Here is a 12,940-nt window from a genome sequence, read left to right as displayed (position 1 = left end):
AGTAAATTTCACATCTAAGCATGCCTCAAAAGGAAAAATCTACGACAGGAATAACATGAGTTTCAGTCCATCACCACCTAACAAATTTTCTTGAGTGAGTATTCTTGTAAATAACTATGCAGTGTCCTTTCAAATTATTGTAACGGTCTCCAAATCAGATTCAAGAATTTTTTCTATCAGCTGCAACTGTATTTCCTCCATTTGTCACATAAAATGAACCAACTATCAGTGACTGCTCATATAATCCCACTGCAGAATGATGAGACAGAAACTGCCCCACATCAATACAACAAACAAGTCCACAGTTTGCTCCTGTGAGGTCTACAGGAGAGGCCAAGAACCATTAACAGATACTGTGGGACAGTGGATTTTCAGCCAACAGATTGGAAAAACCGTCATAGTAAGAGGAAGGATGGTGGAAAAAAGACTAAGAATTTCACCAAGAACTTTACTTCTCAAGAACCAGTTTATTCACTACATAAATCTGTAGACATTACCAGTGTATCAAAAGTTACAACTAATGAAATGAAATTCACTCTAAAATGTATGAAATAAGTCAAAGTACCTGGGTAAAAAGCATTTGAATCTTTCTAAACACACAAGAACCAATGTTCACCATAGACTAGCCCAACAGTACACTCAAATGTATACATATGAAACCATTCCTGAATCTTGCTGCTCTGCTATAGTTATTTTACTTTTATTCTTCACTCCTGTTCTCATATACCAATCTTTCAGGAAATCCTTCATCCATTCAAAGAAATTATTTCTGTCATCTAATATGCTCCAATGTTCATAAAAGTAAATTGCGAGGTACCTTGTTGAATGTCTTCTCCGGATCTAAATACACACATTCCATCCAACCCCTCTCTCTTGCAGGTTTGATACATATATTCCACTAAAACTGAATGGGTTATTTGCCAAAAAATATTGTCTTAATTTTTTTAACACATATAACTTTTACATCTTACACATAATTTTGTTATCAAGCAGGTTAGGAGCACCAGGTTGTAGTTTCTCCTTGCTTCATCCTCTTTAAACTGGTACCATGTTAACTTTATTCCAGTCCTGTGGTATTAGCCCTTCCTCCAAGGACAACACAATTCGGTTATAAATCTTGTCTACTAGTTGCTCACACCCATCACCATCAACACAGAGGGATCAGAAAAGGAAGAGGAACAAATCATAGAAGTAGTAAAGAATAGGTTCAAAGGACAGCAGTAGTGTAAAACACATTTAGAGCTACAGTGACTAAATTACTATCATTCAAATTTTACCAAATTTCAATCCAGATTTCTATCATTTTATTTTTCAATTTCCTGTACAGCCCTATGTAACATAATGCATTACCAACAGTCTGATATGTTCCTGATATTATACTTTGTTCAGGCAATCAGCAATTCAAAGAAGGGAAATAATTGATAAGGCACCACTATAACAGTAAGATGACTTATAACAACTAGCACATACCCATAAATACAATTTTATTGTCCCTTAGCCACAAGCATCTCCACCTGTCAATGACACTTGTAAAACATTAGTCAATATGAAACGGGAGCATTTGTCAATTGGTACTTTTAAATACCCAGATATATACATATATCTACCGCTGGATAGATGCAATGGTCACATAGGAATGTGTTAAGAAATCAACTAAAACTCGAATCTATCAGCAATTTCTCCTGAGACCTTTATGAAATCAAGTAGTATGGTAATTTAGGAAAAAAAATTCAACATCTCAGGCATGCAAGCAGGCACAAGAAAACATATTCATAAGGAAATCACATTTCTTTTTATCTACATGTCATTTAGATATTTACAAAATAGCTTCTGTAACAGTCTGAAAACATGTACCACGATAACATCTGAAAACATGTGTCGCCAAAATATTGTCCTCTCAACTCGAGATAAATACACATGACCACTACAAATCTACTTAAAATCAACAGCTATAGGAAGAGAGCAAATGATATTCCTAACTTACATTATACAAATTCAATATACAGCTTAATCACTACTGCATATAGATTGTACAACTATGGTGACCTTTTAAAATAGTTACAAAAACTGCCTTATTCAGCATAAACAAGTCTTAAAAAAGATAATGCTCAGAAAACTTTTAGTCTTTAGCTTTGGTAAGAAATTCTCCATTTTACCATTTCCATTTCTTATATTAATTTCTTTGTGTATTGACACCATTGCTTGGAAGAACTCAAAATGGAAAAACCATATCTGCATGGAAGAAACAGGTAATCCTCATCATTAGGAACACTTGATTAATTCAACATACACAATGAGCAAAAGATCTTTAATCATCTACACTCAAATCACTGTCTTCATCATCTTTTGTTTCTTTGCCAGAATTTCTGATTACCGAAGGAACAAGAGTTTTATCCATCAACATCCCATGTCTGAAAAAGAAAGTGAAAACGTAATTAAGAAATAAAATATAAAAATATTTCTTAACCCATAATAACCATTATTTTGAGTTTCATCAAATGCAATTTGTAACCCTCACAATAAGTAGCAATGTTCCTTAAGCCCTCTCATAGATCTTTCTGGAAAGAAATCATTGTCTTGTGTTATATTTACCTAATTTAACTAAAGCCCCTGTCACACATTCAATCAAGATTCTCAAAAACGTGAATTTGAAAACCTGGAAGATGGCTTCACTTACAGTATTCTAGACTAGGACAATTCAACAATGTGTCTAATATTCGTATAGATTTCTCTTAGTTCGTCATTTCGCTTCTCAATATATGATGCAAAGGTGATTTGACGTTTGGCGATTCGAAAAATAAAAGATTGTAAACGAAATTGTTTCTACTCGAACAAACTCACTTGAGTAGCATATTATATGTGATAGGAGCTTAACTGTAGTATACAAGAAAGTAGTGATATGTTTGCAGTCTTGTCTCTTACTCTGCAATTGTCATGCATATACCAAGGAGGGGCTTCTTTCCCCTTACAAGAGAGGTAGCCAAAGTCAAATGTATAAACTCCACTCCCACCCATTTCATCCTCACACACTAGACTCCCATTCAAAACCCCTCCCTCCCTTTTTTTCTTGGCTCCTCCTGGATGATGGGTCATCCCTGCATCTCACCTATCACCCTTGATCAGAAGCAATGCAGAAAGACACAGTACATACACAGCAAGGCCGCTTCATTTCATTGGTAACCCCCCTTCTGTCCCCTCATGCAGAAAAAGACAATACTGGGAGAAATCCCTTCAGGCTCCATCAAAATATCATTCACACATACTCCCTAACCCACCATCCCCCATCTATTCCCTTCCAGGCATTACAGCATCATCCATGTACAACCTGTCTCCATTCACTCCTATCTTGTCTTCTCCCTTCCTTTCTCAACAAACATCCCCACATTCCCTACTGACCCTTTGACCCCATCCAGCCCTCTCAGCCTGGGTCACCTCCTCCTGCTGACCCCATCCACCTGTTCCTTCCACACCTCTTTTATTAATCTTTCTTCACTCATTCTTTCCATGTGTCCAAACCATCCCAATACTCTTTCATCAACCCTATTTTCCAACTCCTTTTCCTACCCCGCTCTTCTCCTCATCTCCTTGTTTCTCACTCTATCCAGCCTAGTAAACCCTACCATACTTCTTGGGCATTTCATCTCAAATACATTTAAACTCTTTCTTCCTCTTCATCTCAAATACATTTGAACTCTTTCTTCCTCTCTTATGTTCCATGTTTTTACCCATACAGTATTGTCGGAACAATCACCCCTTCACATAATCTCTTAGCATCCATTCCCAAATGTGTATTTCTCATTACACTTTTTAATACCCCAAGGATTTACTTGCTTCTCTCAATCTATACTCAACCTCCACCTCCACTCCTCCCTTTCCAGCCACATTCACACCCACCCAAGTACCTAAAGCTATCTATTTCCTCCAATCTCTCTCCTTTAATACTCACTTCCAATTTGCTCCCACTTTCTCCCCTTGTACATCTCACCACCTTACTTTTATCCACATTTATCTTCAACCTCCTTCTTTCATACACCTTCCCAAACTATGACACATTCTTAATCCCTCCTCTGATCCTGCTACAAGCACAGTCATCAGCAAACAACAATTGGTTTATCTCCCATTTTTCTCCATTTTCTTTAATCATCTCCAATCCCTGACTCATTACCCTTGCATTTACCTCTCACTCTATAAATTGAACAGCCATGGCGACATGACGCATCCCTGGCCATCCCACCTTTACCTCAAACCATTTGCTCTCTCCATTTCTAATTCTAACACAGGCTCTACTACTCTCGTAAAAATTCTTGACTGCTCTTAATAGCTTTCATCCTATTCCATATATCTGTAATACCTCCCACAGCATCTTCCTGTCTGCCAATCATAAGCCTTTTCCAAATCCATAAAGGCCCAAAAAACATCCTTACCTTTTCCTAAAGCTTTCATCAGTGTCATTTTCTTAGCACTTCCCACTGCAACTACCTTTCTCTCTCTATCCTCCTTCACATTTAGCAACTCCCTAAAATATGCCCATCTTCCTCTTACTGCCTTTTCTTCCATTATCATCTCTCCACCTGCACCGTTTACCTTTTCTTTTCCACTTGATTCGCCTCCCCTTCTTCTCTTACTTTCCTTCCAAAACATCTTTTTATTACTTTCAAATTTTCTGTCATACTCTTACCCCATTTCACATCTGCTCTCTTCTTTGCCTCCCTTATTTTATGCTTTACTCCTCTTCTCTTTTCTTTGTACCTCTCATATGATTCTCTCATCCTATTTTGTAACCAATCAGTGAATGTTTTTTTCTTCTTTTCTACAACCTTTGCTTCATCATCCCACCACAATTACAATTGTCATACATACATACATATACCAAAGGCTTTTTTTCCCCTTATAAGGGAGGTAGCCAAAAAATAAAGGCATAAAAACAATTCCCACCCATTCCATCCCCATCACAATCAACTCCCCTCTACCCTCTTCTCTCTCACTTATCTTAGCATCTCCTGGATGACGGGTCATCCCCGAATCTCCCCCAGTGCCCTGGGTCAGAAACAGTTTCCCAAGATGCAGCACATCCACAATAAGGCCGCTTCATTAAATCGGCAACACCCCCTCTCTGTCCCCTCATGCAGAGCGGTCTTGCTGTGGATGTGCTGTGTCTTGCAACACTACTTCTGACCCAGGGCAGTGGACAAGATGCAGGGATGACCCATCATCCAGGAGGTGCCAAGATAAGAGGGAAGGAAGGGGGTGGAGTGTGATAGGGATGGAATGGGTGGGAGTGGTTTTTATGCCTTTGTTTTCTGGCTACCTCCCTTATAAGGGGGAAAAAAGCCTTTGGTATATGTATGTATATATGTACATTAAAATTCATGTATACTTCCATATTGGGGCCTATCATCTCATTCCCCCATGATCACACCTATATTCAAATTTATGTATGGCTCAGGCCTGGGTTATATCACCTTCTATGCTATTCCATGAGAGAGTGTATACTGGTTTCTACATTAATGGAGAACAGAGAAAAATTGCAGTTACTTACTCAATGAGGAAAGATTCGACATCTGTGGCATAGAAGTCATCTCCAAATTCTCCTGTGAGAGCAACAAAATTTCCAACCATCTGACCACCTTTGTACACCAAGAGCGCTGGTACTCCAGTCACTTGCTGTAGTCAAAGAAAGAAACATCACAAGAAAATCATCGAAGTCCTGCAATTTTTTTTATAACTTTCATCTTTCCTGAATAAGATGATTAACACAGATTGTATAGTTGACTGCAAAATTCCCTAAACATTTCCATAGACACTTGACATACATCTGACTTTTGCTTATTCCAGAATACGGTAATAATATGTAAATGAAGAATTTATCTTATATTGTGTTGGCTGATTGTTCAAGACACCTACATTTGAATAAAAGCAACTATTTAAAATCATTATTAAAACCAATTAAATATTGAAGTGGTAGACGGTGTGATACTTCAGTAAAGGATTTTGTGTATTCATTCTACGAGGTAAATAACTCATACCAACACTGACTACATAAGAATGTAAATACCAATGACTTCCTCTCCCTTGTAAGTTGGGATGGCCACATAAAACCATGGGAGAAAATAATACCATGGGGAATTCCAAGTACACAATGATAAATAACATAAACTTCAAAGTCATAAGGGTACTTAAGAATTAACTTGACCTCAATATGTGACAGTCATCTTTCCCAATTCTCCACAGTAAATGGGTTGTCAATTTTGTTTTCTTTATATTTTTCTTCAACTATCCAAAAACCTCACATGGGGTTCCTTTAGAGTAAAATCACTATAAATATTATACTTTTGAATATTATTCTACTTACAAAATGAGCGCTGACACCAGCCTTTGCAGCCAAAAGCTGACAAAACTTTACATTTGGGTATTCTTCACTTAAACATCTGAGACAACCTGTCATAGCCTCACATCCTGCAGCACCCTGGAAAGTGTTCAGAGAGACCGATATTAAAATCTAGTAAATGTATACTTTAGGTTAACCAATATCTATGCATTTCCAAAGTACTTAAACTACAATATACTCATTAAGTAAGTAAGTATATTTGGCATTGCATCAATATACATGAAGTGCAGATAATGAAAAGAGCACATAGTTTGAAATAACAATTACAATTGCTGGGGATAACACAAAAAAGCATATAAGCTTATTTTCATTGCAGTCCTCAGCAATGACACCCAGATGATGCTTACAAACACTAAAACACTATTAATATGTAACCAGATTCTTGTATACCACACATTTTTTATCACCTTCTCATATATATGTATAATCACTGTCACATCCTTTTTCTCCTGATCTACTGCGGCAAGGAAATCTTCCCCATTGTCAAGATCAAGAAGGCGGCCAAACTGAGCTCTGCAAAAAGAAAAAACTACCATGAAGGCAACCAGTGTTAAAAAAATAAATAAAATAAAAAATAATTTCCATTCTGAAACAACTACGGTATCATTAAAGGAACCAATAGAATTTTTTTTTATGAATGTACCACTTTTGATGTTCAATTCCTCCATCAAGGTGATGTTTAGTCCTGGTGAATAACAATAACATCATTTTGTAAGATCTGTTGAGGGCATCATTACATTGATGAGGTTATATTAGTTTCAATCTCTTCACTATGGCAATGCATCCTTGAATGAATAATTATTCTGAGTAAGCCAAAATAAAATCTATTAGAGCCATCACCAGGTAAAAAATTTAATCTGAGCATATGTTGTGGTGCTTGAAATTGTAAATATGGGTGACAGTGAACTGAAGAAGAGTTTTGAGATTCAGAGAACATGTGTATGTTCTATGGCTGGAATGCACCATGGATGACCTGGCAGTACAGCTGGTGGTGGTGGGGGGGGGGATGTGACGCAATTTTCTTATGGGTGAGAGCAACAAGCAAAAGGCATGGGGGCAATAGGAATGAAGCATGTAAGAATTTCTGTCTCCAATGACAATCTTGCTTAAAGGATAATACAACCACTCCTTGTTTAACAACCTACTCGGTTAATGACAACGCGGAGTAACAATATTCGTTTAACTTAAATCTCCCGAAGTTACGACGTCGTGTACGATAAGATGGCTGAGGCAAATTTGTATGATGTTATAAATGAACTTGTGCGGTGGATATTAGCTGTGAGGTAAAGTGTTCTGAAGCTTAGGTCTACATTACCATCCTGCAAGCTGCAAAAACTACCTGGGGTACAGTATATACCGGTATTGGTAAATTTTTACTTTCAACCATGGGCGCAATATAGCAATAGAAAATTATTAATTTTGTAAATTATTATGTATCAACGTAATATGCAATTTTGTGAGCAGAAATAAAAAAACAGAAAAGGTGCTAAAACAGATTTCGTAAGTAACGAAGTCGTGTCGGACGAATGGTACGCCATGTTTGTTATGATAGATGCCGACGTCGAAGAAATGAGAGGATGATAAATTCGTCGAACCTAACCTAACTTAACCTAACCTGTGTTTAATAAATCATTACCTGCAAATTAAATGTCATCCGACTCATCCTCGTTGTCGTCGTCGTGAGAGACGTTGGCGGGCTTTTCAACCACTCTCTCAGCTTGCGGGATATACAAAGTTCTTGCAGCTTGAAGGAATGCATGTATCTCCGCTCCATAACATTCCTTCAAGAAAATATACCTGGTGAGGTACTGTCAGGAGTACCAAGGCCGTCAATTGACAGATGACATGATGGCGTCCCGATCCTATGCTACCAACTTCATTCATTAGCATATTTGCTTGTAGCAAGGTATTTTTTATTTTCATTTCCGCCCACAAAATTGCATATTACGTTGATACATTTTAATTAACAAAATAATTAATTTTCTATTGCTATATTGCGCCCATGGTCAAAACTAAAAATATACCTCGGTATTTAATAAGGAATGTCAGCATACGTGGATTTGGTCATACATGGTACTTTCAGGAACCTAACCACCACGTTATTTGAGGGCTTTCTGTACTATCAAAACAGTAAATAAAGCTTTAATGTACTGTATAAAAGAGGGAAAATACACGAAAATAAAGATACATGTATTGCTGGACATTGTACATACAGTACATGTACGTATATGTATACACTTTTGCTTAACGACCAATTCGGTTAACGACGGAGACGCTGGTCCCAATTGTCGTCGTTAAACGAGGAGTGGTTGTACTATCCAAATGAATAGAGCTGAAAATAATTTCCAAAAAATGTCCATACCTTAATGAAACATTCCCCATCATTTCTTCCATTCTCTTTGCAATATACTGTCTCGGAATCTCTTCATCTATTAGTCTGTCTACCTCCTCTCCTTCTTCTTCCTTTCTCTGTTTCTCCTTTTCTTTCTCATCCTCCAGCTATAAAAACAGAAAGTTAACATAAAAATTGGGTTAAAGAAAAAGAAAACTAATAAGTTAATAAATGACTATTATCATCATTATTACTATAAATATATGTGCCATTTTCAGCAATTTCTATGTAAAAACAAATGACCTATTATTCAACTTCAGTACATATAGGACAAGTAAGTACTGGTACAGGACAAAGTTGTTCAAGACACACTACTGATTTTGAGTTTTAACGTCCCCATTTCTGTCTACTACCCCTTCCCCTTTTTGTATTTATAACTATCCTTACATGTGATCTACAGGAGAGACACAGCTTTTTGGCCAGTTCAATCTTCTCCCTTTCCTGCTCATTTTGTTTCTCTGTTTCCAGTTGTGTGTACCTCTGCCAGTCCTTCAACACACCTTTGGGGCCCGTCTGTAGAACCAGAAATATATATCAAGTTCAGCAATGACCACATATACACTGTGCCACTTATCAAAGCTATTAAACTATTGGCGAAAATGTAGTAACACATTTGTAAATCAAAACTAACACCACAGTCAGAACAAAAGAAAGAGCAATATACATGTAGTGACCTGAGGATGACACGAGGTCAGGTCAGGGGGAGGGGAAGGATACCTGTTAACAATATGTTTTGTAATGGACAATCCTGCTGACCCTTTGAAATATTCATAGTGGAAAGATGATCTATCAAAATGGACTCCACCATCTGAACCCATAACCAGATTTATAAATGAGTTCAGATTTGTCCCAGTCCATCCGGTGATCTAAATATTCAAGATGTTACCTTCATTTCTTTTTAGTCCTAACCCAGATCATATCAAAAGGAGAGTGGCTTCTGGTCTTTTTCTCTGAGATTTCAGGATCTGTAGCCCCCAATTGACCATGAGTTAATTTCCATCAGGCCCAAATATAAACCTCATGGAACAAAACTTTTATATCACAAAAGCTACAATTCACTAAGTAAATGTTAATGTTTAAATCACACTGATTTTTGCAAGAGAAACTCAATTCAAGTCTAAACTTTCATTAGATTTAACATTAAAACTTTGCCACTAAACGAGATCTGCAGCCAGCACTTAATTCTTACCATGATATATATAATTTTTTTAATTTTTTTTTTATTAGGTAGTCTTGCATAATATTCTATGGTTGCTACATACTACACTGATGTCCCAACAATTACATGGAGTCCTCACACAACTCCATACCAAATGACATTCAGCAATTAATCAACATCTGGAAACTTAAAAGTTGTTAATACTAATTTCAAGAAATTTATTATCTCTAACCTCTCAAAAAATAATACTCATACAAAAAAAAAAAAAAAAATGAATGCCTACTTACATTCGTTGATGAACCTTCCCAGTCTTTGAGGTCTGGTGCTGGCTGTAAAATACTGGCACCCCTCAAAGAACTTTTGCCCTTCTCTCTTTCACTATCTTCTTCATCATCATCATCTTCATCTTCATCTTCAGAGCTGCTCACATAGTACTGAAGTTTCTCACTGAGAAGGTGGTCATGAAGAGTGGCCATGGGGACTGATCTACAATTCTAATCATGAAAACTATTTAGTAAGTGACACTTAGAGAGGCTTACTCTCAACAAATTAGGCATATCATTGACAGTTGTTAGTTACCTCTACAGAAACAGGAAACAATAACCAAACATATCAGTCCTTATGTAATATCAAATTCTAGCATAAATATGCATACATATATAAATACATATATATATATATAATGTATATACATATATATATATACATAGTGAGAGAGAGCGAGAGAATGAGCATCCACTGACAACACATAAGTCACTGTCCTCATTTTTGTCAACAATTCTATATTTCTTTATTAGATGTTGAAAATCCTGGTTGCACCCTTCATATCACTTCACAAGAATGCAAGTCTGCTAGAACTCCAGTCTCCTGGACTAGAACCAAGGTGCAGGCATTTGTGTGCTTACCAAATAAAATAACAGATCAGTCTGTCTCTGCGTATGGCATAGACACTAAGACCTTGGACAGCTTGACATACCTTAGGAGTCTAGTACATCATGGCATGATGGTATAGTGGTGCCATTCTTTACCACTAATTCAGCTATCTAATTTTGAGTCCCGCCCAACGCTGAAAATTTTTCAGCATCAATAGTAATCAAGGAATTTTGTGTGTGTGTGTACATAAGGTAATAGCATTACCCATAGATCAGGACGGTCTCACTAATTGCCGAACAAACCAAACAAAACCGAGAAAAGCCGAACAAAACAACAAAACCCAAACAAGGACGGGTTTTGCTCAAATGCATACTTCTATATATATATGGTTGCTTTATTTGAACTATTTTCTTTAAAATGTGTGATTTCCATGTAATATGATCAAAGAGAAGTTACGTTTTTATCCTCTGCAATTTTACCGACCCCAGCTACGATTCGTCCAGCCCGCCGTCTATGATCACTGGTGGTATGGATCAAACTACACTCTTTTAAGTTTCTTACTGTTGTGTTAAAGTACATGAAAATCACACATTTTAAAGAAAAGAGTTTAAATAATTCAACTATATGCAGTCTATTACACTAATAACACAACAGTAAGAAACTTAAAAGAGTGTAGTTTGATCCATACCACCAGTGATCATAGACGGCGGGCTGGACGAATCGTAGCTGGGGTCGGTAAAATTGCAGAGGATAAAAACGTAACTTCTCTTTGATCATATTACATGGAAATCACACATTTTAAAGAAAATAGTTCAAATAATGCAACCATATATATATAGAAATATGCATTTGAGCAAAACCCGTCCTTGTTTGGGTTTTGTTGTTTTGTTCGGCTTTTCTCGGTTTTGTTCGGCAAGTAGTAAGACCGGCCACACCTTGGTAATGGTACTGCTCCACTGAATAAACTATTCAGTAAGTAACCTGACCAAATCTTTAGCTGGCGATTGAAGAACCTTCCCTTGCATGTCTAGGACTTTGTACTTTGCCATAACCTTTAGGCCTTTATTATCTGTTTTCAGTAATCTTTTTACTCAAATTAATACTATAAGAAAATATAGATATGTTGAGAGCAAAAATGAAAAGTAAATATTGAATGCAAGAAAGTAAAATGTAATGTTACAAAAACTCTACCCTGCTTCTCTTTTATCTCATGCGAGTTATCATAACCATAGACCTTTAGAAAGTTTTGTAGATTTTATCAAAATCTGATATATCATTATTAAAGATACGGAAAATCAGACCCAAGGGAATACTACTATTAAACATGGTTATGTTACTTCGTAAGGTTTCCCTCCACTTGAGAGCATTTTGTTACATTACCTCTAAATCAAATACTCCAAAATATGATCTTCTTTCTTCTGTGTGATCTGGACCTACGAAACTGTGATGTCCTGCTTTCCACTAAGCTATTTATTTCCTTCTAATACGTGGGTTTGCACGGGGTCTTGACCATTTGTTTGGCTGTATGGGGTATGTCATTCAGTTTCTCCGTTTTCTTTGGAAAATCAATCAGGAGATAGTGATTTTTCCTTTCAACATGTGTTGTGATTTTCTTCTCATTCGGATTTATATTCAGAAGTTTTTCTTTAACACTAGGTCGTGTTTAACAATTATATAAATCTATATAGATATTTAATTATGTATCATAATAACAGCTGTTTCACGTCAAAAATGTAAACAAAAGCGTCTTAGCTAGATTTGATTCATCCATGTTTCCAAGCAGTGCAGCAAAAGGATAATTTCAATATACAATATACAAAAATATGTTCATGTGTAATTTGGATCATCTTTCATATTATATATGATAAACGTTTGATACTCTGTGAAATTATGAAGATTAGCAAACACTCCGTTGTCAGGTTTCGGAGGAATACTTAATATATTTTATTTTAGTCACTTGCTCGAGTTTTGTTTATTTGTTGCCTCTCTTCGAAGTTTATACCATATCACCAGGTCTCGTTCGCTTCTTGTTATGCAACACTATCTACTGTCCTAATTCAACGTTCATGTTTAGCGTTTACAATTTTTAGTTCTTGATTATGGAATAGGGTAGAACAAAGAATCCCGG

The 12,940-nt window shown here is 36.5% G+C and overlaps 1 protein-coding gene across 1 annotated transcript; it reads right to left on the bottom strand.

The window, feature by feature from the left end:
- Positions 1–431: 431 nt before the first annotated feature.
- Positions 432–12,789, bottom strand: LOC143027540 (phosducin-like protein 1). The gene is made up of 8 exons (XM_076188833.1): positions 12,193–12,789; positions 10,227–10,433; positions 9,168–9,293; positions 8,751–8,887; positions 6,796–6,901; positions 6,353–6,466; positions 5,540–5,664; positions 432–2,411 (listed from the first exon to the last, which is right to left on the bottom strand). Exons 2-8 carry the CDS (start codon positions 10,413–10,415, stop codon positions 2,309–2,311), a joined length of 900 nt encoding a protein of 299 aa, XP_076044948.1. The 5' UTR covers positions 10,416–10,433; positions 12,193–12,789; the 3' UTR covers positions 432–2,308.
- Between the last annotated feature and the right edge of the window lie 151 nt (positions 12,790–12,940).

This window comes from Oratosquilla oratoria, chromosome 8 (assembly GCF_046742065.1).
Source record: "Oratosquilla oratoria isolate Oo_2021 chromosome 8, ASM4674206v1, whole genome shotgun sequence".
NCBI classification, from domain to species: domain Eukaryota; kingdom Metazoa; phylum Arthropoda; class Malacostraca; order Stomatopoda; family Squillidae; genus Oratosquilla; species Oratosquilla oratoria.
Note: the sequence above shows the minus strand (reverse complement) of the source record. Positions and strands in the feature narration are given on the sequence as shown.

Coding starts and splice junctions, on each gene's coding strand:
- LOC143027540 (XM_076188833.1), bottom strand. CDS start 10,415: ATGGCCACTCTTCATGACCACCTTCTCAGTGAGAAACTTCAGTACTAT. Junction 9,294..10,226: donor GGGAAGGTTCATCAACGAAT/GTAAGTAGGCAT, acceptor CTGGTTCTACAG/ACGGGCCCCAAAGGTGTGTT. Junction 2,412..5,539: donor GTCGAATCTTTCCTCATTGA/GTAAGTAACTGC, acceptor TTTCTTTTTCAG/ACATGGGATGTTGATGGATA.